A 26,029-nucleotide genomic window follows, 5' to 3' on the forward strand; every position below is an offset into this window, starting at 1 on the left:
TCCACCCTGCCTTGTATCAACGATTCAGACTGGTGGTGGAGATGTAATGGTGTGGGGGATATTTTCTTGGCACACTTTGGACCCATTAGTACCAATTGAGCATCGTTTAAACACCAAAGCCTACCTGAGTATTGTTGCTGACCATGTCCATTTATGACTACAGTGTACCCAACTTCTGATGGCTACTTCCAGCAGGATAATGCACCATGTCACAAAGCTAAAATCATCTCAGCCTGGTTTCTTGAGCACAACAATGAGATCACTGTACTCCAATGGCCTCCACAGTCACCAGATCTCAATCCAATAGAGCACCATTGGGATGTGGTGGAATGGGAGATGCGCATCATGGATGTGCAGCTGACAAATTTGCAACAACTGTGTGATGCCATCGTGCCAATATGGACCAAAATCTTTGAGGAATGTTTCCAACACCTTGTTGAATCTATGCCACAAATAATTAATGCAGTTCTGAAGGCAAAAGTGGGTCCAACCTGGTACTAGCAAGGTGTACCTCAAAGTGGCCAGTGAGTGTATATATATTTTTATATAATAGTTACTGTGCGAAGGTAGTCTTTAGAAGGGATTCTCCTAAGCAAATACTTAAAACGAGTGTCTATAGAAAAACATTCCAATTCTCATAGAATTAAACTTTATTTTATAAAAACAAAATAAAATAAAACAAAAAAGGACAAAATCTATAAAGGTAGGAAGGCTAAACAATATATAAAAAGTTAAAGTACCACATGACACTATGCCACTGTAAAGAACTTTGCCAAATTAGATGGCACCCAAATCTGAAGTCTGATAAAATCTTCATCATGGAAGTCAAATATGGAATTATAGAAGACATCTATTCTTTGCCCTGGATGTTCTTAGTGAAGACAAACAAGTGTGAGTTGTGGATGTGCTCATTCTATTACAGAACCTAATACTTAGTTCTACAACGGTGTTAGATGGGACTGGCCAAACACAACCCAACGGTTTTAAAGATTTCAAAAGGATTGGAAAGACACTTTGCTTACAGGAAAAATGTTGTCATCTGCATCTTTGTCAAAGCAGCACAGAATAAACGTTTTCTTACAACCCTTTCCAAAAGAAGTCTTCGTTTTAATTGTCACCCTTTGGCGTTTCAGTAGTTCCATCATATGGTCAGTCACTTTCCTCCTGAAGATGGGGTGAAGCCCAGGAGCTGCTCTATAGGTGTGTATCTCCATTCATCTGCCTCCAGTTCTTCTACTAACCCAGCCAGCTTCTCCATTCGACTCACTTGCTGATCTGAAAAGATTAGACCTAAACAAATGTTACTGCAATTAGAACAGGATTTACCCTGTCTTTCAAGGTCCCTCTATGATCATAGCTCCTTTCTGGAGTGGTTCATGATGAACCATGGCTTTCAGATTTCCCATAACTTATTCATGTGTGGCCACTCCAGCTCAACAGAAATCAATCTAAAAATCGACTTGTCGGAAAAAATTTGGAGATCAGCAGCCGCTGATCATTTTTTTCTGACAGCAGAAAGTCCCCACTGTCAGAATATGCCTCAGTAGGGAGGATTATAGTATCCTGCACTGTAGGGATGGAGGGGGAAAAAAAAAAAAAGATCCACCTATGGCCAGCCTAATGGCGCGTACACATGACCGTTTTTCTGATGGAGTTCCGCTGAAACGGACTTGCGTACACACGATTACACCACTGTCCGATCGTTTAGAACGTGGTGACATACAACGGAACTAGAAAAAAGAAGTTCAATAGCCAGTAGCCAATTGCTGCCCTTGCGTCGTTTTTGGTCCGTCGGAATAGCATACAGACGAACGGTTTTCCCAATAGGAATTGATTCCGTTGGAAAGATTTAAAACATGTTCTATTTCTAGGTCCGTGAGAATTTTCAAAGGGAAAAGTCTGATGAAGCCCACACACGATCGGAATATCCGATGAAATGATTCCGTTGGACCTTTTCTGCCGGAAAGTCCGGTCGTGTGTACGCGGCATTAGTGTTCACAATTTCAATGTCTAATTTAGTCTAAGAAATCTAAACAACTCACAAAATGTGTAGGTGGAAACTGGTACACAATACCCAACACTTATCACTCTAGTATCTGCATTATATACAGCTTGTTCTGGTATTTGCCTTATTAGAGGTTCTCTATTTATAACTATACTTAGTGGATAAATGTATAATAGACAAATCTAGAAAAATAAATACTGATCATGCATTTCAGGTGCTTTTCCTTTGATATCCTTTGCAATCTTCATAATACCCTTGGTGCACAACAAATTGTGCCTTTTCCTGTAGGGTGGCATTCTAAAGTCTCAAAACATTTATGAATCATGGACGACTAGTAGAGTGAAGTACATATAGTAAAGCTTACATAATGGAATGGTCTGTACAAAAATGAAATGGTTTGAAGTGTACAATATGCAGTACAGTATGACAGAGTGTGGACGTTCAGAAAATGTAATGTGCAGTGCCTCCAATCTCACACATGTGCACCCAGCACTCTACCCAGGTAATCACTGTAATGGCAACAAAAGGATTCCCCTGGCTAAAGAATTGAGTGCACAGGCACATCAATCCCTCACATTGGCACCTAGCACTCTCAAAGTTGCCTGTAGACTTCTGGGATATAGAATGTTCATATCCCAAGCCTCTACGGGCAGTGGAGAGTACCAGTGGCATAATTCTCACCTGGAAGTAGAGAGGGAAGCTTAGAAAAGGTATCGAGTAAAAGGAATTGAACATTCTCAAAAGAAAGGTGTGAAAAATAAAATTAGAGAATTGGCAAAATGAAGGTGAAAGTCCACTTTATGTATCGTTTGTACCACTCCAATCTAATCAAGGAGAGAAAGGGCCTGTGTGGGCATATGTGTGCCTACATTAAGACCTTCTCTCCCTTATATACCTTGGCTGGTCTCCAAGGGGTAATTATATGATAGTACGTATATGGATTGCAAATGAAAAGAATATATACAGTTTCTCACAAAAGTGAGTACACCCCTCACATTTTTGTAAATATTTTATTATATCTTTTTATGTGACAACACTGAAGAAATGACACTTTGCTACAATGTAAAGTAGTGAGTGTACAGCTTGTATAACAGTGCAAAATTTGCTGTCCCCTCAAAATAACTCAACACACAGCCATTATTGTCTAAACCGCTGGCAACAAAAGTGAGTACACCCCCAAGTGAAAATGTGCAAATTGGGCCCAATTAGCCATTTCCCCTCACCGGCGTCCTGTGACTCAGTGTTACAAGGTCTCAGGTGTGTTAAATTTGGTGTTATCGCTCTCAATCTCTCATCCTGGTCACTGGAAGTTCACCATGGCACCTCATGGCAAATAACTCTCTGAGGATCTGAGAAAAAGAATGGTTGCTGCACATAAAGATGGCCTAGGCTATAAGAAGATTGCCAAGACCCTGAAACGGAGCTTCAGCATGGTGGCCAAGACCAAACATCGGTTTAACAGGACAGATTCCACTTAGAACAGGCCTCGCCATGGTCGACCAAAGTGGTTAAGTGCACGTGCTCAGCGTCATATCCAGAGGTTGTCTTTGGGAAATAGAGGTATGAGTGCTGGCAGTATTGCTGCAGAGGTTGAAGGGGTTGGGGGGTCAGCCTGTCAGTGCTCAGACCATATGCTGCACACTGCATCAAATTGGTCTGCATGGCTGTCGTCCCAGAAGAAAGCCTCTTCTAAAGATGATGCACAAGAAAGCCCGCAAACAGTTTGCAGAAGACAAGCAGACTAAGGACATGGATTACTGGAACCATGTCCTGTGGTCTGATGAGACCAAGATAAACGTATTTGGTTCAGATGGTGTCAAGCGTGTGTCGCGGCAACCAGGTGAGGAGTACAAAGACAAGTGTGTCTTGCCTACAGTCAAGCATGCATGAGTGCTGCCAGCACTGGGGCACTACAGTTCATTGAGGGAATTATGAATACCAACATATACTGTGACATACTGAAGCAGAGCATGATCCCCTCCCTTCAGGGACTGGGCTGCAGGGCAGTATTCCAACATGATAATGACCCCAAACACACCTCCAAGACGACCACTGCCTTGCTAAAGAAGCTGAGTGTAAAGGTGATGGACTGGCCAAGCATGTCTCCAGACCTAAACCCTATTGAGCCTCTGTGGGGCATCCTCAAACAGAAGATGGAGGAGCGCAAGGTCTCCAACAGCCACCAGCTCCGCAATGTTGTCATGGAGGAGTGGAAGAGGACTCCAGTGGCAACCTGTGATGCTCTTGTGAACTCCATGCCCAAGAGGGTTAAGGCAGTGCTGGAAAATAATAGTGACCACACTTTGACATTTTGGGTCCAACTGGACATTTTCACTTAGGGGTGTACTCACTTTTGTTGCCAGTGGTTTAGACAATAATGGCAGTGTGTTGAGTTATTTTGAGGGGACAGCAAATTTACACTGCTATACAAGCTGTACACTCACTACTTTACATTGTAGAAAAGTATCATTTCTTCAGTGTTGTCACGTGAAAAGATAAAATAGTTAGAAAAATGTGAGGGGTGTACTCACTTTTGTGAGATGCTGTGTATATATACAGTGGGGCAAAAAAGTATTTAGTCAGCCACCAATTGTGCAAGTTTTCCCACTTTAAAAGATGAGAGAGAGGCCTGTAATTGTCATCATAGGTATACCTCAACTATGAGAGACAAAATGTGGAAACAAAACCAGACAATCTCTGATTGTCTGATTTTTGAAAGAATTTATTTGCAAATTATGGTGGAAAATAAGTATTTGGTCACCTACAAACAAGCAAGATTTCTGGCTCTCACAGACCTGTATCTTCTTCTTTAAGAGGCTCCTCTGTCCTCCACTCATTACCTGTATTAATGGCACCTGTTTGAACTTGTTATCAGTATAAAAGACACCTGTCCACAACCTCAAACAGTCACACTCCAAACTCCACTATGGTGAAAAACAAAGAGCTGTCGAAGGACACCAGAAACAAAATTGTAGACCTGCACCAGGCTGGGAAGACTGAATCTGCAATAGGCAAGCAGTTTGGTGTAAAGAAATTAACTGTGGGAGCAATAATTAGGAAATGGAAGACATACAAGACTACTGATAATCTCCCTCGATCTGGGGCTCCACGCAAGATCTCACCCCGTGGGGTCAAAATGATCGCAGGAACGGTGAGCAAAAATCCCAGAACCACATGGGGGGACTTATTGAATGACCTGCAGAGAGCTGGGACCAACGTAACAAAGGCTACCATCAGTAACACACTACGCCGGCAGGGACTCAGATCCTGCAGTGCCAGACGTGTCCCCCGGCTTAAGCCAGTACATGTCCGGGCCCGTCTGAGCATTTGGATGATCCAGAAGAGGATTGGGAGAATGTCATATGGTCAGATGAAACCAAAGTAGAACTGTTTGGTAGAAACACAACTCGTGTTTAGAGGAGAGAGAATGCTGAGTTGCAACCAAAGAACACCATACCTACTGTGAAGCATGGGGGTGGCAACATCATGCTTTGGGGCTGTTTCTCTGCAAAGGGAACAGGACGACTGATCCGTGTACATGAAAGAATGAATGGGGCCATGTATCGTGAGATTTTGAGTGCAAACCTCCTCCCTTCAGCAAAGGCATTGAGGATGAAATGTGGTTGGGTCTTTCAGTATGACAATGATCCCAAACACACCACCCGGGCAATGAAGGAGTGGCTTCGTAAGAAGCATTTCAAGGTCCTGGAGTGGCCTAGCCAGTCTCCAGATCTTAACCCCATAGAAAACCTTTGGAGGGAGTTAAAAGTCCGTGTTGCCCAGCGACAGCCCCAAAACATCACTGCTCTAGAGGAGATCTGCATGGAGGAATGGGCCAACATACCAGCAACAGTGTGTGACAACCTTGTGAAGACTTACAGAAAACGTTTGACCTCTGTCATTGCCAACAAAGGATATATAACAAAGTATTGAGATGAAGTTTTGATATTGACCAAATACTTATTTTCCACCATAATTTGCAAATAAATTATTTCAAAAATCAGACAATGTGATTGTCTGGATTTGTTTCCACATTTTGTCTCTCATAGTTGAGGTATACCTATGATGACAGTTACAGGCCTCTCTCTCATCTTTTTAAGTGGGAGAACTTGCACAATTGGTGGCTGACTAAATACTTTTTTGCCCCACTGTATTTGAACCTTGGAGACCAAAAAAACAGAAGGAAACAGTGTAAAGTTTGAAAAAAGCTGAAAGTAGCTAGCTAGAATCTTTTCTGATGTGTAAATACCTGGTTGTTACATAAGCATTCAGCAGTGGACAAGGAACTATCATTTGAAGCTCCTTTTGTTTTATTATTGCTTATGTACTACATTCAGGAGCAAAGAAAGGCATGGAATAGTCACTGTATCCTTTGATTTACAATGAAGGTAACAGGGCCAATAAAATGTATATGAGATTTTCTGTTATGTGCCCACTCATAATACAGAATAATGCTTTTCTCCATAAACCTCTGCACACACAGCGAAGAAAACCACAGCACACAATAAGCCTGTCTAACATCTTTATCTAGCATTTCATTTAACGTGTAATTATTACAAGTGCGTGTGGGTACAAGTGGGTAACAGATACTGTCTTTTGGTATATGTTCAGCAATGTAAAATGCAGAGGTAAGCTTTTATGTATCTTTTATTTGCATATCTTTGTTATAAAAGAATAAAAGTCTTGATTCAGCACGGATTACATCTAAAAGTGAAAAAGAAACCATTTCAGAAAAAAGATCAATCTTTCTATAAACCTATGAAAACTGTTCCTGGTGTAGCTAGAGCCATGTTTGTCAGTGTGGGGGCCACCAATGCAGACCCTGACTTCACTGAGGGGATGTATACAATATCCAGAAGGCTACAGAACACTGTAATTGTATTATAAGAATTGGCCAAAAATTGGTTAGGGACTGAAGGAACAGCAAGACAGTAAGGCCCCTTTCACAAGCGGATCTCTCCGCTGATCCCCACTGAGCAGGCAGATGACAGGTCTGCGTCCTCTATGCTATGCGGAATGGACACAGCCCGCTGTTCTCTATGGGGTGGTCGGATGGAAGTGGCCTGCCTGTCCGTTTCCATCTGACTGTCATCCGTACCGATCTGCCAGACGGATGGGGGAACGTATCCCCATTCATCTGTGTTTAGCAGACTGGACCGAATGCCGGCAGGTGTCAGCAGACACCATCCGCTGCTCTATAGAGAAGAATGGAGGTTCCAAACGGGTCAGCCTGAAAAACTGACCTGATGGAATGTCCGTGTAAAAGAGGCCCAAGGAAGCTGGGACTATGTTACAAAGGGTTCCTAGAGACCACTACCATTACAATCCCACTTACAAATGAATGCTTACACTCTCACTGCTGCCTGTTGGGGCCTAAGGGTCACAAAATAAGTAGCAGAGGGTCATATAGGTCATAAGCACCAGTCTGAATTGTAATTTGTGTGAAGCTACCTCTCAGCACATCACAGCCAAACAAATCTGAAGAAGGGAAACATTGTGAAAGGGATCTTCCGTGCAGTGAATCAGCAGGAGCTGGACAGTCAGTCAGCATAACAGAGCAAAGGGATAAAGCACTGTAAAAACGATATTGTTAACTAGTTTAATTAGGGATTTCATCAGCTTGGTATTTTAAAATCAAATGTTATACCGCTTCTTCTAAATAGTTAAAAAAAACATTAGCGTGTTTTTTTTTATTTAGAGGGACAGTGCACCCAGAAGACCTCTCATCACCACTGCACCAACATACAGGACTACTCTGTCACTGCGACGCATAAGACCTCACTTACACTTAAAAGCACAAAATATGGGGCTGCACTTACCCTGTATGTGATAAAACTGATTCAGTTCTAAATGCTGATGGGTTCTCTAAAAGTGCTAAAAATCAGCAATTGAATCAGTTTTATCACATTTAGGCTAAGCACAGCACCATTTTTTTGTGCTTTTACCTTTCAATGTATATTCATATATATAATTGAAGTCAGCTGCTACCTGCAGAATTGACTTTGGGTTTTTTCTAACCTTGTACAGTATACTGATTGTATTTGGACACTTTGCACGGGTGTTTATATGGTTCTCAATTACACTTCACATTCACACCTGAGCAGAGCATGTTTCAGGCGATTTTGAAACCTTTTTTTCCAGGCGTATTTTTTTTTTTTTCCTGGGCTGGGCAAAGGGAGGAGATCAGTTTTATAGGAGAAGAATTCTTCATGCGTGAACACATAAGCGGAAAAGCCTGTAACACGCATAAACAGATGTCCCTTTTGAAGACTATGGGACCAAAAATGGCAGTATATGCTAAGAAAAAGTGTAGAGTGTACAGTGTAGAGCATAAAGCGTAAGGCGACTGAGCAAAAAAATGTAAACAGCAACAATTAGAAAGAATGGGATTCTGTGTAGTCAGGCATAGGGAAACTAGAAGAAAAACCCTTAAGGCCACTTTCACAATGAAGAACGCCCCGCGCTCGCGGGAAAGTGCCGCTCGACTTAGCGGTGCTTTACCAGCGCTGTGCGGGCGGTAGTGGGGCGCTTTTAACCCCAAAGAAGAGGTTAACAAGGGGGTTAAAAGTGCCCGAAAAGCACCGCTGCCGAGGCACTTTGCAGGCGCTTTGGCAGCGCTGCCTATTCATTTCAATGGGCAGGGCGTTTTGGGGTTAGTGTATAAACTGCTCCCGCACCACCCCAAAGATGCTGCTTGCAGGACCTTTTTTCCCGTCCTGCAAGCGCACCACCCCAGTGTGAAAGCACTCGGGCTTTCACACTGGGTTGGCTTGAGAGGCACTTAACAGGTGCTATTTTTAGCACTAAAACGCCTGAAAAGCACCTCAGTGTGAAAGTGGCCTTAGTGTGAAAGGGGGCTTAGACACGGCTCCCACTTCTGTACTTGATGCCAATGCACACTTACTGGAGACTACTGCACCCATGTGCACTTGCATTCAATTGCCATCACTACCCGACGTGGACTGAATTCATGTTCAATTCAACAACAGACATACTAGCCCCACTTTACAATAAAACTTTAAAAGATTATAGTTTCTTATTTCTTAAAGCGGAGGTTCACACAAAAATTGAACCTCCGCTTTTCGGAACCCTCCCCCCCTCCGGTGTCACATTTGGCACCTTTCAGGGGGGAGGGGGTGCAGATACCTGTCTAAGACAGGTATTTGCACCCACTTCTGGCATAGACTCCCACAGGAGTCTATGCCTCTTCCTGTCCCCCCGCGCTGTCTGCTGGGACACACACGGGTCCCAGGAGATAGCGGGGACCAGTTAGGATGCGCAGTGCGACTCGCGCATGCGCAGTAGGGAGTCGGGAAGTGAAACCCCAACGCTTCACTTCCAGATTCCCTCACAGAAAATGGCGGCGGCAGCTGCCGAGAACCGAGGGACGGTTCGGCCTCGGGTGCCGACATCGCTGGATTTGGGGACAGGCGAGTGTCCTCATTTTAAAAGTCAGCAGCTGCAGTATTTGTAGCTGCTGACTTTTAAAAAAAACATTTTTCTCGGGACTCCCTCTTTAAGGACAAGCTTCAAGCCTATTTTTGTGGGTTTTTTTTCTCTTTATTTAAAATATTTGGGAAACATGCTAAACTAGTTTCTAAACCACGAAACAAGCCAATTACGTTTATCTCTTTGATAGGGAACAAGATACCTTAGTTTAACACACATAGACTTTGTTTTTTTTTATTTATCTACAAGATCTGATGGGGGGTAATGCAAGGAAAGAAAGTGCACTCAGACTACAGAAACAAAATACAGTAAAACGGGAGCAGAAAAATAGGACACAAAGTTTTGTTTTTAATTTATGGTGCAAATAGGAAATCTAGCGAATAAAAGGAAAAAAGGTTACATTTAAAGCAAAGCAAATTGTGACATACTAAATGTGGGAACAAGATTTGTGGCTCATGTTCTTCAGATCTTTTTGCCTCAGGTATTAAAGAAGAAAGCTTTACAAGCCTCTGCTAAAAGACAAGATCTAGGCTCTGCCCATTTAATTAAACCTCTCAGGGGTGGGAGTGTGAAATTATGCCGCCCTTAAGGAAAAAAAAGAAGAAATCAGAGCAGCAGGGTGTCATTTCCTGAGTGGCCTTTTAAATTAAAAGAAAAATGAAGATATAATGTGCACTATACACATGAATAAAGCCTGGTATACACGACAAGTTAATCGGAACGAATGATCGTCCGTTTTTTTTTTTTGCATGCTAGTCTCCATATCGAAAATTAAGCGGTTACTAAAGTTACGAAAATTCTCGTACAATTTGGAATTCGCAAGTGATTTAATGTATTTTCGGATGAAAACTGTGCTGATTAAATAGAAATTATACTATCTGGTATTGTACAAGATACATTTTTGTGTTTGTCCCTTCGGATAATTTTGGACGAAAGCTGTGTAATCACAATCAGATTACTGTACGATCACTTTGAAAGCGGTATTTTTTCAATCGTGTATACGGGCCTTCAGCATAAGCCAATCTGATCCTGCAGTACACAGAAGAATACAGCAAGCAGAGTTGCCAACTGTCAGTAAATTCAGGGACGGTTTGTAAAATCCGTGATTTTTAAATCTGTCTGTGAATGTTCGCTGCGTTTTTCTTGAGCTTTTCTTGAGCTAAAGGTGCCAATAATGACCGCCAATAAATTCATGATATTGATTGAAAAGTCCATTACAATTATATATATAAATATATACATTTTTTTTAAAAAAACTGTCATTTTCGGCCAAGTGTATCCTGCATTTTTGGCACCAAAATTTCCTTTCAGTGCACCTCTAGTTAATCTAATTTAATTGTTAGTACACAGCTTTTGAGAGCCGATCATGACATTTCATCCAATATTTTCTGATGGGACAAGCATGAAAAGGTTTCTTGTGCGATACTAGATTATACGATTTTCATTTAATCAGTACAGTTGTCATTCGAAAATACAAATACGCTACAACACATTACATCACTTCCAAATTTTAATTCTGTCGTATGAGAGTTTATCACTTTAGTAAACTCTTACATTTCTAAATGATATTAGCACGCAAAAAAAAAAAAAAACGGACGATCATATACTCCAATACACTCATCGTGTGTACCAGGTATTACTTGTAAAGCTGGGTACACACTATCAGTTTTTTTTTTGTTCAACCCCGATGTTAGTAGAGCGATCTTCCTGTTGAGCTGAACACACAGGTCAGCATTCGCAGCCACTGGCTGAGAGCGCTGACTGGATGCCGATTGGCAGATTTTGGTCATGCCCCTTCGACAGGTTGCTGTACACATGGGCTGAATTGTGCCCGGTTTCTGTGGAACCTGACAATACTCGGCCCATGTGTACAAGGCTTTAGACTCTTGGTGGACACCTTACAGACCCTTCAGTTGAATAAACATATTTGCCTTAGGTCATTGGTTGATATACCAAGTGTGTTGGTTTTTTTTTGTATGTATTTAACTGTCTTTTATTGTGTTTTTTTTTTTTTTAAGCCTGGGTATGCCCAATAGGCTTTGTTTTGTATAATTATGCCACTTAAAGTCAATAAAAAAAAAAGAAAAGAAAAAGGGGATTGCCTTTAATACTGTTTTTTCCAGGCCTAATATGGAGTATCCATGCATTAATCATGCTTTAAAGCCTGGCACATTGATTTTGTTGCCCTGTCCATCAATTAAACCTATTTAAAGGCATGCTCCATAGCAGAAATCTGTTTCTAGTTATCTACTTACCATGCTTCACCTGCTTTAAAGTTGATGCAACTTGATAGCTGAATACTGACTCGCACAGGAATCTTTCCGAGCCATCTGCGAAGAAAAACTGTGCACAGTCATAAAAATTAGGAGCAATAATATCCCTTCCCAACAAAATGTTCAGTGTGTTTTAGTTCAGTTTTCTGTATAGAAGGTCCAGCTTCTTCTGCTAGACATGCTATTTAGTGACAGCAGTTTGCAGTCATCCATAGTACACAAATGAACATTTGTACATGCATAACATTAACATAAGTGCAAGTAAACAAGATGAATGCAAGCAAAATGTCCCAGTGGGCGCAAAGACCATGCCAACAGCCTACACAGGCAAAACCTAAACTACAAGAGACATTTTACGATGCCCCGTACAAAAATATGGGTAGAGGTGGGACTACACTGGGAGATGAAATAAGTTCCCTGGTTTAGAATGTGACCAGGTTCATGAAGTGGAACTATAAACTTCTCCACCAAAAACTTTACTATAAAAGAATACAAGGTTCTACAAGAAAACTTTTGTCTAAAGCAGAGGGAACTTGTGGCTTTCTGGAAACCAATGTTGGAAGCTCAAACCTGCCAAATGTGCAAAAGATCTTCTTGGGAATGATAGCTTCCAAAAAGTCCAAGAATACCAGCCCCCTCCCCGGGAACAATACCATCTCAGCACAGCAGACACATAATATATCCAGGAAGCAAGAAGGATGTAAAGTGAACACTTCAGCAAGGGGGATATAAAATAATGGTCCTCAGGAGGACGTGAGGGGAAACAGGGAGCGCCTTGTTTATTAGTAATTTACCTATTCCTGCTGAGGACAGTTAAATATTTATTCTAAATTCAGATACAATTATTTTTGCACTGGAACTAAACCTTTTACAAAAATTGCCACAATATACAAAATGTATTTAGGCACATTTTTATACACAATGGGTATGGAAAGTAAAACTGCAAAATTAAACAAAGGAGAAGGAAAATATCCAAAACAGCAATGTCTGAAAGAATAAACAACTGATCAGTAACTATTTTGAGGATGAATAAATAGAGTTGAAGTGTAAGTAGAGTTGCCACCTCATCCCTTTAAACCCGAACACATATTAATTACACAGGTTCTGTGGGTGATTAAGGTGGCAATTAATCTCACTTGGTGCCTTACCTGCATTAAATTAGCCTCAGAACCTGTGTAATTCAAATGTGTTCAGGTTTAAAGGGATGAGGTGGTAACCCTAAGTGTAAGGCTGACCATACATTATACAATTTTCTTTTAAAATTTACCAAAGCCACATATTTTATAAGGTCAAACCTAAACACTTTCAGTTTGTATGCAGTCAGGCAGGCCTTTGCACTACATAGGTGAAGGTAAATCTAAAGGAAACTGAATAAGCAAATTGTATAATGTATGGACATGTGGGGGTTATTCACTAAAGGCAAATCCACTTTGCACTGAAAGTGCACTTGGTAGTGCAGTCGCTGTAGATCTGAGGGGGACATGCAACGAAAATAAAAAAACAGCATTTTTGCTTGTACATGATTGGATGATAAAATCAGCAGAGCTTCCCCTCATTTCAGATCTTCCCCTCAGATCTAAAGTGACTGCACTTGCAGTGCAAAGTGGATTTGCCTTTAGTAAATTAACCCTCTGGTGTCACTAAACCCACATCATAATAAACTATCAATAAATGTTGTATTACATGCTGTTCGTACTCAGTCACTATGAGATTCGTTTTCTGTATCCTGCAAAAAACCTGGTTGATCCTGCTGCCCTATCTCCAGCTTCCGTTCATGTCCCCAATTCAGCTAGAGATTTTGCAGCTGTTGTGGCAACTCTGCACATGCTCAGTTTCCAGTGAGTTTCTATGCTGAGCATTTCCTCCCCTCACATCTAAGGAATCCCAAATGACTATAGAGTCACACATGTGGGTGAATACATACAGTAGTGGTGCATGACAGCCCACTCCCTCCTCCCCCATACCCACTAACCAGCTAAACACAATGGGGGTGGGATATTGCATGTAGATTGATGGATGCTTCACCTCCTTTTTATTCTAAGACACAGGCTGGAGGGGCGTGACACAGCCTGTGATTGGCAGAAATCTGCCCACACCATGTTATTGCCAAAAAAGAATACACTTGATTTCAAATATATACTGTCATCATAGAAGACAAGGGGGCACTCTTTATGTCTGGAGGAAAAGATTTAATCTCCAAATATAGAAAGGCTTCTTCACAGTAAGAGCTGTGAAAATGTGGAATAGACTCTCTCAAGAGCTGTTCTGGCCAGCTCTGTAGATTGCTTTAAAAAAGGACTGGATTCTTTCCTAAATGTACATAACATAATATAGCTGGGTACTAACATTAAGCAGCCTTTCAAACTGGGACCGTGGCCGTGTTAGCGCTAAAGCACCGTTCGATTTAGCGATGCTTTAGCGATGTTTAAGCGATGCTTTTAAGCCCCAAAGAAGGGGTTAAAAGTGCCCGTGTCGCAGCGCTTCCGAAACGCTGCCCCCAAAAAAGATGCTGCTTGCAGGACTTCTCCTAACATCCTGCAAGTGCACCGCCCCAGTGTGAAAAGTCACACTGAAATTAATGGGAGGTGGTTTTCAAACGATATTTCTAGAGCTAAAACGCCTGAAAACCGCCACAGTGTAAAAGGGGTCTTCTAGGTAAAGTTGATCCAGGGAATATCCGATTGCATCTCGGGAATCGGGAAGAATTTTTTCCCCTGCTGTAGTATATTGGATCATGCTTTGCTGGGGTTTTTTCATACACATATACATATATATATATATATATACACACACACACACACACACACACACACACATACATACATAAACACATACACACACGATTGTATGATCATTTTTGCCCTTTTATTGGTTGAATTAGATGGACTTGTGTCTTTTTTCAACCAGACGAAGTGTGTGTGTGTGTATATTAGGGCTGAAACAACTAATCGATTAATCGACAACTAATCGATTATAAAATTAACGATGACTATTTTCATAATCGATTAATCGGCCAGTAACATAATGGGGTTAAACAAACCTAAAATGAGTCCTTTATAGTACAAAAAGAGCAAATAATCTCTACTGTAAATAAATTAAATAAATTTAGTTGGTCTACCTGACCATGGTTTGGTTTCAACAGAACCCCTCATTTTCCACTTCTTGATTAGAGTTTGAACACTGCTGATTGGCATTCTCAATTCCTTGGATATCTTTTTATAACCCTTTCCTGTTTTATACAGTTCAACTACCTTTTCCCGCAGATCCTTTGACAATTCGATTTGACCCCACTAACAATTAGAAAATCGAACGAACGTTCTTAAAATTACATTTTTTTGTCATTTGTCGGGGAAGACATTGTTTTTTTAAATAAAACATAGATCTCTGAGTCTGATGATATTTACCAGATTCACCCTTTAATAGTATATACAGTACATCTCTCCTCTGATAGTATATACAGTACATCTCTCCTCTGATAGTATATACAGTACATCTCTCCTCTGATAGTATATACAGTATATCTCCTCTAATAGTATGTACAAAATATCTCTGTCTGTTATTCTCAGAGTGGATTAGATATTTTGCTCCCTAACCATATAGTTGGTTATTTATATTTACCACTGCATAGGGATATTTAGGAATAAATTGCCTTTTTTTAAAAACTTTACATATTAACTAAATTATACACCACACTTTTTTTTAAGGTTATTAACCGATTAATCGAAACAATAATCGGCCAACTAATCGATTATGACAATAATCGTTAGTTGCAGCCCAAATTATATATATATATATATATATATATATATATATATATATATATATATATATATATATATATATATATAAAAAACAGTTTAAATATTTATTTTTACTCTGTGTCCCAAAGGCTGTTTTTTTATTTTGAACATTGACCAGTAGCAGAGGACTAGAAGCTCCTCCTGCTTATGTTTTCCTGCAGACAGGCTGGGAAAGATCTGGGTCATGTGACAGCTGTATATCCATTAGGAAAAAGGTACTTAGATGTTTTTTTGTTTATTTTTAATTCAAATAATTACAGTGCCATCGTCCTCATACAGCAATAGAAGGGATAATGTAAAGTTAAATAGTGTGTGTGTGTAGTATCATTTTACTTGCACTTTTGCAATCAAATTTGAGTAAAAAAAAAATTCCACTATGTTTGTTGCGTTTCCATTCACCCAGTCTATTAAAAAAAATATTTCTTACCATTTATATGTTTCTGACAATGCCTCTGTTCCAACATAGACTGGGCAATCACTGAGCTATCTCTCATTCACATATAATGGTTCCAAACCTTTAACCCTTTGTTAGCACAGACTGCGTTCAAATCTAGTTTACAAAATGATAATGGGATCTGCCTGCACAGCACAGACAGGGATGATTGTGGCAAACTCAGTCCCTCAGCTGCCTCCTAAACCTTACAAAGCAGTGAGAGCTTGGTAGGATTTAAAAAAAGTTCCTTTTTTTATTACGGGTACAAACTCATACAGTGCTATCAATATACACAGCGCTTTACATACACTATATTGGCAAAATGATTGGGATGCCTGCCTTTACACGCACATGAACTTTAATGGCCTCCCAGTCTATTGCCCTGTACACACGATCGCACATTCCAACAACAAAATCCATTGGATTTTTTCCGACGGATGTTGGATCAAACTTGTCTTGCATACACACGGTCACACAAAGTTGGTCAAAAATTCCGACTGTCAAGGACGCGGTGATATAAAACACGTATGACGAGCCGAGAAAAATTAAGTTCTATAGCCAGTGCGGCTCTTCTGCTGGATTGTAAGCATGCGTGGCACTTTGTGTGTCGGAATTGTCTACACACGATCGGAATTTACGCAAACGGATTTTGTCATCGGAAAATTTTAGCTCTCAAACTTCGTGTGCCGGAAATTCCGATGGAAAAAGTCCGATGGAGCCTATACACAGTCGGAATTTCTCACAACAAGCTCCGATCTCACATTTTCCGTCGGAAAGTCCGATCGTGTGTACAGGGCATTAGCCCGTAGGATATTGGGTTGGCCCACCCTTTGCAGCTATAACAGCTTCAACTCTTCTGGGAAGGCTGTCCACAAGGTTTAGGAGTGTGTCTATGGGAATGTTTGACCGTTCTTCCAGAAGCGCATTTGTGAGGTTAGGCACCGATGTTGGCTCGCAGTCTCCGCTCTAATTCATCCCAAAGGTTTTCTATCAAGTTGGAGGTCAGGCCAGTCGAATTCCTCCACCCCAAACTCACTCATCCAAGTCTTTATGGACCTTGCTTTGTGCACTGGTGTGCAGTCATGCTGGAACGTGAAGGGGCCATTCCCAAACTGTTCCCACAAAGTTGGGAGCATGAAATTGTCCAAACGCCTTAAGAGTTCCCTTCACTGGAACTAAGGGGCCAAGTCCAACCCCTGAAAAACAACCCCACATCATAATCCCCTTCCACCAAACTTTACACTTGGCACAATGTCAGGCAAGTACCGTTCTCCTGGCAACTGCCAAACCGAGACATGTAAAAATTAACAAGGGTTTGCCTGGATCAACCAAAAGTACTAGTGAAAAAGGTAGTAGCAAGTGGGTATATATCATTCATCCAAATGAGCCCAGTAGGATGCAGTTCTGATTGCCCTAATAGCATACAGAAAAAACTAAGAGAATAAAGTTCTCTTAAGAGGGCCAAAACAGAACAGATAATACAAACTGGCTTTATTAGTACAAAAAGATTCCACAACAAATTAAACAAAAAGGAGAGCAAAGATAAATGGCTGACACAGACCGATTTAAAACAAAGACAACATTGTCAAATGGTTAAAAACAGGGATCCGCGGCTACACATCCCACACACACAGATATTCACCACTTACATACACTATTGATAGAAAAATTTGGCTGTTTGTAAATCGGGAATGGATGTAGAAGTTCTTTGTTAACAAAGTATTCCTGTGAATAAGCTCCCAATAGTAAAGTTCATCAAACACAAACCAAATACGTGGTATGCTGGTTTAGGGGGTAGATGATCTGAATGTACTGATCATGTATGAAAAAATAACAATACAGTGGGGTCATTCCGTTGTAGAAGCACAGGCCCTCAGCATAGGTTAGCGATCATGTAATTCAGCAAATGAACCAAGCAGCATGGCTAAAAAGTTCAAAATCATCAGATAAGAAAAACAGATGCAGAGAAGCAGATGGATATTCATGCAGATATCAGCAGGGGGAGTGCTATAGTCAGTTGGGACGCATCTATAAAAGTATTGGATGGGGTGAAGATACTCTCACCAACTGTAAGGAGTCCGTTGTCCACCAATAGCATTACTCTACCCCTGGAAGACTGTAGCCAAGAGCGCCGCTCCACATTAGCCAGTGGATGTATTCGACCGGGGAGAAAGATCCCTCGCTGTGTGGTCATTGCCTCCGTATGCTTCCACGTGTATCCAGGAAAGGAAACAGCCATCAGCTGTTTGTTCCGTGCTGACTATCAGATCAAATCAAAGAGCGCGTGGTTCCCTGTGACGTGCTGACGTCATGCTGCTGACGCGTTTCACCAGCCAATGGCTGGTTTCTTCAGAGCAGGGTGGAGTCAGAGAAATAGGTTTAAATAGACAAAGGAAGGTGCAGTTCCTGTCAATAACCACTAGATGTCATCCGAAACAACTCTCAATGCAAAACATCCAGCAAGGAAGTACTTGAAAAGTGCACTGACATAATTAATGATAACGAAAGAAATTTATTAACAATGACACCTGGGATGGAGAGAGTACATCAATGTCACAGGGAGTTAAGATACCGAAAAAACAAAGGGAAATAAGTCTATTCCATCTAAACAAAGGAAAGTTATAAAGTTTATTATAAGCATCAAAGATTAAATGGTGCCATAATCAGCAGGAAGAAGACAAAATAGATAAGTAGAAACATATCAATAGTGTATGTAAGTGGTGAATATCTGGTGTGTGTGTGTGGGATGTGTAGCCGTGGCTCCCTATGTTTTTAACCATTTGACAACGTTGTCTTTGTTTTAAATCAGGCTGTGTCAGCCATTTATCTTTGCTCTCCTTTTTGTTTAAATTTGTTGTGGAATCTTTTTGTACTAATAAAGCCAGTTTGTATTTATCTTAGTGTTCTGTTTTGGCCCTCTTAAGAAAACGTTATTCTCTTTGTTTTTTCCAAACCCAGACATGGCCATCAGACTGCCAGACAGAGAGGCGAGATTCGTCACTCCAGAGAACAAGTCTCTGCTGCTCTAGAGTCCAGCAGCGGCTTGCTTTTCACCACTGCATCCGATGCTTTGCATTGCACTTGGTGACGTAAGGCTTGGATGCAGCTGCTCGGCCATGGAAACCCCTTCCATGAAGCTCTCTGCGCACTGTTGTTGTGCTAATCTGAAGGTCACGCAAAGTTTGGAGGTCTGTAGCTACTGATTCTGCAGACAGTTGACGAATTCTGTGCACTGTGTGCTTCAGCATGCGCTGACCCCCCTTTATCATTTTACGTGGCTTACCACTTCATGGCTGAGCTGCTGTTGTTCCCAGTTGCTTCCACTTTGTTAGAATACCACTAACATTTGACCATGAAATAATTAGTAGCAAGGAAATTTCACGGATGGACTTTTTGCAGAGGTGGCAACCTATCACGGTAGCACACTTGAATTCACTGAGCTCCTGAGAGTGACCCATTCTTTCACAAATGTTTGTAGAAGTTGATTTTATACACCTGAATCCAATGGTTTGGAGGGGTGTGTGTGTGTGTGTGTATATATATTAGAAGAAAAAAAAAAAAAGCATGACAGGACCTCTTAAATATGAGATCTGGGGTCAAAAAGACCTCAGATCTCATGTTTAAACTAAAATGCAATTTAAAAAAAAAAAAAAAAAAAAAAAAAAAAGTCTCTTTAGGATCTATGGGCGGAAGTGACGTTTTGACGTTACTTCTGCCCTGCATTCGTATTAAGATGGTTGGGCCATCTTCCCCTCACTCATCTCCATACCACAGATGTGACAGGACCGATCGCCTCCGTCGCTACCGACAGCCCCAGTAAGCGGCGGAGGGCATCGGAGCGCAGCGGGAGGGGGAACTCTGCCGTCGCCGATAAAAGTGATCTTGCAGCGAATCCACCACAGGATTTCAGGCATCCCCTGCAACAAAAATTGAATTTTTGGTGAGATACTCCCTGCAGGAACATGTCTAAAGGGATGCAGGACCAGCATATTTCCTCATTAGTGTCCTGCAGCTGCCACAGCTGACTGATAATTATGAAAAACACTCCCATTAGACCCACTCATCATAGAGGAACATACAGGGTAGTTATAATCCTTGCAATGTAAATAGATCACCCGGGGGGGGGAGATGTTACACTTTAATTCTGCACACAGCTACATCCTCAGTTATAAGAGGATGTGCACACTTATGCAACCACATATTTTTAGTTTTACTTCTCCTCTAAAAGATTTCAATTTGTTTTTCAGTTGTGTTGTATATTTATCTTTGTCTATTTTTTTTTACATCAGAGAAACCTGACATTTTAACAGGGGTGTGTAGACTTTTTATATCCACTGGACACATACTAGAGCCAATTTAGTCAGGAGCCAATTAACCTACCAGCATGTCACTGGAGTACCTAAAATGAAAAAAGATGCAGATGTTGCACAGAGTAGCCCTTTACCTCCTCTTCTGGGGTTCCCTGCAGAACATGCCCGCTCTCTCTCCTGAGTGTGCCCCCATAGCAAGCTGTGTGCTATGAGGGCACCCGTGTAGGCATGCTCCCGAGCCGGACTGTGTGCATCCAATGGCCACCGGTAAGCCCATTGACTTCAATCACTTAAAGCTGAAGTATGGGCAAATTTTTTTTTTGTATATTTGCACACTAAAAATAAGTTACCTCCAATGAAGTGTGCCCCATCTCTGGCAGCTGCATCATTTGCTAAAACTTTTTTCAGTCCGCACGCCTGTGTTGGCATTGAACATTTGCCACTGAGACTTGTAGTTCCAATAGTACAGATATCAGAGGAGATCGCACAGTACCTCTTCTATTCATAGAAAGCCTTACACTTTTTTCACTGAATGCAAGGCGTGGTGTGAATAGAGGAGGTGCAGGTGAAGGTTGCGATCTCCTCTCCAATCACAGAACACCTTACATTCAGTGAAAAGAATACAAGTAATTGTCAACCTTTTCATATCCGCAGCTTTAATTAAAGCCCCCCCTTAACATGTAAGTAACACTTGCAACAACTGAGTAGGAAAAAAAAAAAAAAGGCGTGTACAGAATTGGTTACAAAAATGTTGTATCAAATTGAAACATTTGTAGAAAATAAAATGCAAAGGATTAAAATGAAAAGAGGGGAAATTATTTTATTATTTGTAATTTCCTTACCTGCGCAAATGTTATTAGATTTGTTGTTAAATTATTTATAGGGTCTGCCCGTTGTAAAAAGGTAATACTTTCTGTGCGTGTGTGTAATTTGTGATAAACCGCACACCCTATGTAGAACCGACTTGTAGAGCAAAATTCAATACAATATCGTGAACGACCACTAGATGTCTCCAGTGGATAAACATAACATCGTGTTTTTACCATATTAAAAACGTGCAAATATATACTTTATAGTGCATAGGTGTCAATATATTAGATTAGATAGTCCAGGGGTCAATATATTAGATTGCGTCGCAATTGCACCACTGTTGAGGATTTTGTTAGCCAATCTAAAATCCTTACTTCCAGGTTTGAACAGAAGGGATATAATCGGGCCATATTAGATGAAGAGGTGTCCAAAGTCATATCACTGGAGAGAAATGAACTCATTGCTAATTCCTCCAAGGTCCCTACTAGCGATAGTCACAGTTTTAAAATGGTATTAGATTACAACATACAATACCGGAAATTTGAGAAAATTATTCAAAAAAATTGGGCTATTTTGAAGCAAGACAGAGTCTTAGGCCCTATACTGCCGGATAGACCTCAGTTTATCTACAAAAAAGCCCCTACATTAAGGGATCGTTTAGCGCCGAGTGTTCTTAATCCTTCAGTACCTGCCTCAGATAGGCTTTTTTCTTTCCTGGGAGGTTTCTACGCTTGTGGTAGATGTGTCCCCTGCAGGCACTCCAAGGGAAATATTAAAAAACGAAAAAAATGTTTAGCTTCGGCCACTAATAAAGAGTACGAGATCAAACAGCTAATCACATGCGATACTATTGGGGTGGTCTACATGCTGGAGTGCAGTTGTGGGCTCCAGTATGTTGGTAGAACCTCAAGACCCTTACATGTTAGATTGGCCGAACATGTCAACAATATTAAGAAAGGCCTTAAGACTTTCACCAACAAAACCCTAAGTGTCTGAAATTCTGGGGCATTGAAAGGGTCACAAAGCACTGGAGAGGGGGAAATTTCATCAGACAATTAAGTAAGAGAGAATCCCATTGGATTTATGAAACAGGAGTAATGTGCCCCGATGGGTTAAATGTAGAGTTCGACACTAATTGCTTTATCTCTGATCGGTAGGAATTTTATATATTTTTTATATATATTTTTATTAATGATTATAGTCGAATCTGATTTTTATATATCTTTTTGATATTGTTTCTTTGGAGCAGTCGGTGGTCGCGGATGACGGATAGTTATATTAATAATTTTAATTTTGGAAATTAATTTTTTTAATTAAATTTATTTTTCATGCGATCTAGGTGTTTTTGTCTGTTCTGTCAAGATTACACTTTGCATTGTGTGTCTTAGTGTTTTATCACCAGATTATGTATATATATTTTAAATCCTATTTAAATAGAGTATGTGCAGACATTAGCCTTTACTATCTGATTGGGTTCCGTTCACTCCGAATGATGTGAGGAGACACTTCCGGAGTCGGTCCCCATCAGATATACGTCATCCTCTGTTGTTTGGTGTTGCCATAACAACTCACCTCCTTATAGCGTGGGTGCCCACGTAGTCACGACATCTGCTGAGGAAGTCCCCGCCCACTGGGACGCAATGCGTCCAGAACGTGACGTCGTGACGTCATCCGCGGCTACTGCGCATGCTCCACCGCTTGCACTCACTCTGCTGTGTGTATTCATTGTCAGCGTCCTGGCACTTGTGAAGTGCCTGTTATGTAAGTGTGTTTTTTACATTCCCTTAATAAAGTACATTATACGGAGAGCACTATGTCTGTCCCCTTTTTGTTTATATGAATCACGCTGACCCCCTGCTACGTGGCTATATGGAGGAGTCTCTTACCATTGGACCTTACCTTCACTTTGTTGATCCCTATGGGAACACTTGCTTGACTCTTTTTTGAAGGGTCCTGGTTACCAGGTGAGAGGCCATTCGGTTTATGGTGAAGGGTCCTTCTATCAGTCACACATCATTGCTGTGAAAATCACGTTTGCCTGGTGGATTCATGTTTATTATCTGGACACTTTCTGTGCTCTGTATAATTTCAAGGACATTACCCTTGTGTTATTTTCCCTGGATTATTTTATTTATTTTTTGTTTTTTTGTTTTAGCGCTGCACCTATTTTATTTATTTGTTTAGAGGGATTTGATCGTTTGACCCTGGTGTTCAGCTGCTTTTTGGTTTTCGCATACATGCGCTGATACATTTTTATATAATTTACATAGGTGCAAACAAACAGATGAATAATTGTGACTGCCCCCAAAAGAGCATTCAAATTAAAGTGCAGTACCCAAAGAAAAAAAAAATAATATAGATTAGTGTCCATAGACTTCCATCAAATGGCTTCCAGAAATGCATGAAGTTGCCTTAATCCAGCAAAAAAGTGACTATGGATCTTCCTCCACCAACACCTGTCAAACAGCCTACTCACCGGAACTATATGACTCCCATTACAGGAGTCACATACAGCAAATTCTCTCCCAATGGTCGCTGAAGCAAAGCATTGTAAGGAACTTCCTTACAATGCTTTGCTGATGATCGGACATCTGACGGCTTGAGTCTATTGGCCTTTGGGAACTTCCTGTGCCGAATCGCTACAGGGACCACTGGGAGAGAATTTGCTGTATGCGACTCCTCTAATGGGAGTCAAATAGTTCCGGTGAGTAGGACCTAGTGGTCGATCACGATATTGTATTGAATTTTGCACTATAAAGTTGGTTCTACATAGGGTGTGCGGTTTATCACAGAAGACACAAATGATTAAAACCTGTAAGCGCTCGTTCACACTTGGCGCAGTCCTTGCTGCTCCTCTGAAAGCAATCCACTGCAGTTGACAAGCGCCTGGGATGCAATATGTCGTCTCCTCACAGTCTGTTTAAACCTTGAAAAGCCGAACACGTCGGTGTTCATGACATGCAAATGCAGCACAGTCCCATTCAATTAAATGGGTCGCATTTAGCAGCGGTACTGCCCACCGAATGCACAGCTGCAAAGCAAAAGTATAGAGGTCATGGCATGTGTACAGCCCTAATCGGCTGCATGTTCTCCTCTCCTTTATGCTTGTGGATAGGGGGCAGTAAAACTGTGTGAACAAAGGTCCAACGGTTTTTTTAATTTTTTTTATACAGGTATTCATCAGTGATATAAAAAAAACATACCATTACTTTTGGAAAACTGACAAAAAAAAAAAAAAATTCAGTGTAAACAGCGCAGTGTTTTGCAACCTAAAGTGACCTTTGCAAGAATAGAAATACTGCAGACACCATTCCCAACTTGTTTTAAAGGGTGCAGGCTTCAGAGCTGTCATCCTAATCCTGGCTTCACCAGAAAGAAAAAAATATGCAGGGGAAAACGGATTTTTTGGGCTTTACTGGCTACATGCTTGTTTCAGTGAAACACAAAGAAGCGAAGGTAGATCAGTTCTATTAAAAAATGAGTTCACAACAGATCCTCGTTATTCTCAGAGGTTCACTAACTTATTTATTTGCAGAGAGAAAAAAAAACGGTCCGTGTATTTTTCTAATGAATGCTTTGCATGGGATTTCTAAGGAGAGTGGCGCCCTCTGCTGTTACCTTAGGTGTCCAGCCAGATTTGTTCACTGAGACGTTCTTACCATTAGCTGGTTAAATGCCTTCTAAATTGACCATTCATACATATTATTTATGGGGGGCATATTGAGCTTACTGTTCACAAGTCAACACAACAAACATCTAACAAATGCTTAACCAGTCCAGCCAAAAAGCACTACACTGCTTTCATATATTGTCAAAAATTTTCTTTTTTAGTTTTGGATAAATTAGAGAAAGATTACAACACTTGTCAGTTTATTTTTTTACTGTCTGTGTACCACTGGGGAGACTTGCCTTCATTTCCTGTCAAACTTACAAGAAGAGAAAGAAATCTCTCCAAAGTGAGATCTTATGAAAAGATCTACCCTCCTCTCCCATTACTGTGACAGCTGTACATTGTTGAATTTCCGAGCACTTCCTGTCACTTTGGTCACCTGGACAAATATAGGAGGACATATCAACCCAGCAGGAACAAAAAGAGCAGTGAAGTCTCAACAGGGATTCTAAACTATTCCTACTCTAAACTAAAAAAAAACAAAAAACAAAAAAACAAACAAACTATTTAGGCTATTCTTAACCTTTTGGATTGGTTTACATCTATGCAGCTCTGCAGGCCATTTTTTGCACGGGCACTGCAGCTCATTTCATTTGAACGTGCTAATGTGCTTGTCTTTCATGCAGTAAAAAATTTCCTGCACCATTTTTAGAACGCAAGAAAAAAAAACAAAAAAAACAAACAAACAAAAAAACGTTGTGGTACATGGGGGTGCCATTAAGAAAGAATGACAGCTACAGTGCCTTGAAAAAGTATTCATACCCCCTTGACATTTTCCACAATTTGTCATGGTACTACCAAAAAGTTTTCAAATGTTTTTTTTTTTTTTTACAAATAATTATCTGAAAAGTGTACCCAATTTTGTTTTGGTACAGTGTTGTGCGTCCGCGCAATTGTCAGGTAAAGCATTGCAGTGCTGTATCGCAAAAAATGGCCTGGTCATTAAGGGGGTAAATCCTTCCAGCCCTTAAGTGGTTAAAAGACACAAAAAAAAAAAAAAACCTGTAATCTCTATTGGCTGTAATGCCATTGCACATATTATCTGAATATACAGTGAAGGAAAAAAGTATTTGATCCCCTGCTGATTTTGTACATTTGCCCACTGATAAAGAAATGATCAGTCTATAATTTTAATGGTAGGTTTATTTTAACAGTGAGAGACAGAATAACAACAAAAAAAGTTATACAGTAAAACCTTGGATTGGGAGCATAATTCGTTCCAGAAACAGCACTTGTATATTAAAGCGAATTTCCTCATAAGAAATAACGGAAACTCAGA

At 40.7% G+C, this 26,029-nt stretch overlaps 1 protein-coding gene across 2 annotated transcripts in view; it reads right to left on the reverse strand.

The window, feature by feature from the left end:
* Window positions 1-632: 632 nt before the first annotated feature.
* The window catches only part of ANAPC16 (anaphase promoting complex subunit 16), a 50,779-nt gene continuing 25,382 nt past the window's right edge, over window positions 633-26,029 (reverse strand). Inside the window, exons 3-4 of one of the 2 annotated variants that reach the window (XM_073596564.1) lie at window positions 11,710-11,784; window positions 633-1,275 (exon numbers count right to left, since the gene is read on the reverse strand). In XM_073596564.1, coding sequence (XP_073452665.1) covers window positions 1,154-1,275; window positions 11,710-11,784 — 197 coding nt within the window. In that variant the 3' untranslated portion in view covers window positions 633-1,153. Of the gene's footprint in view, window positions 1,291-11,709; window positions 11,785-26,029 lie in introns of both variants that reach the window. The other variant, XM_073596563.1, reaches the window with a different exon arrangement.

Source organism: Aquarana catesbeiana, linkage group LG08 (assembly GCF_042186555.1).
Source record: "Aquarana catesbeiana isolate 2022-GZ linkage group LG08, ASM4218655v1, whole genome shotgun sequence".
NCBI classification, from domain to species: Eukaryota; Metazoa; Chordata; class Amphibia; order Anura; family Ranidae; genus Aquarana; species Aquarana catesbeiana.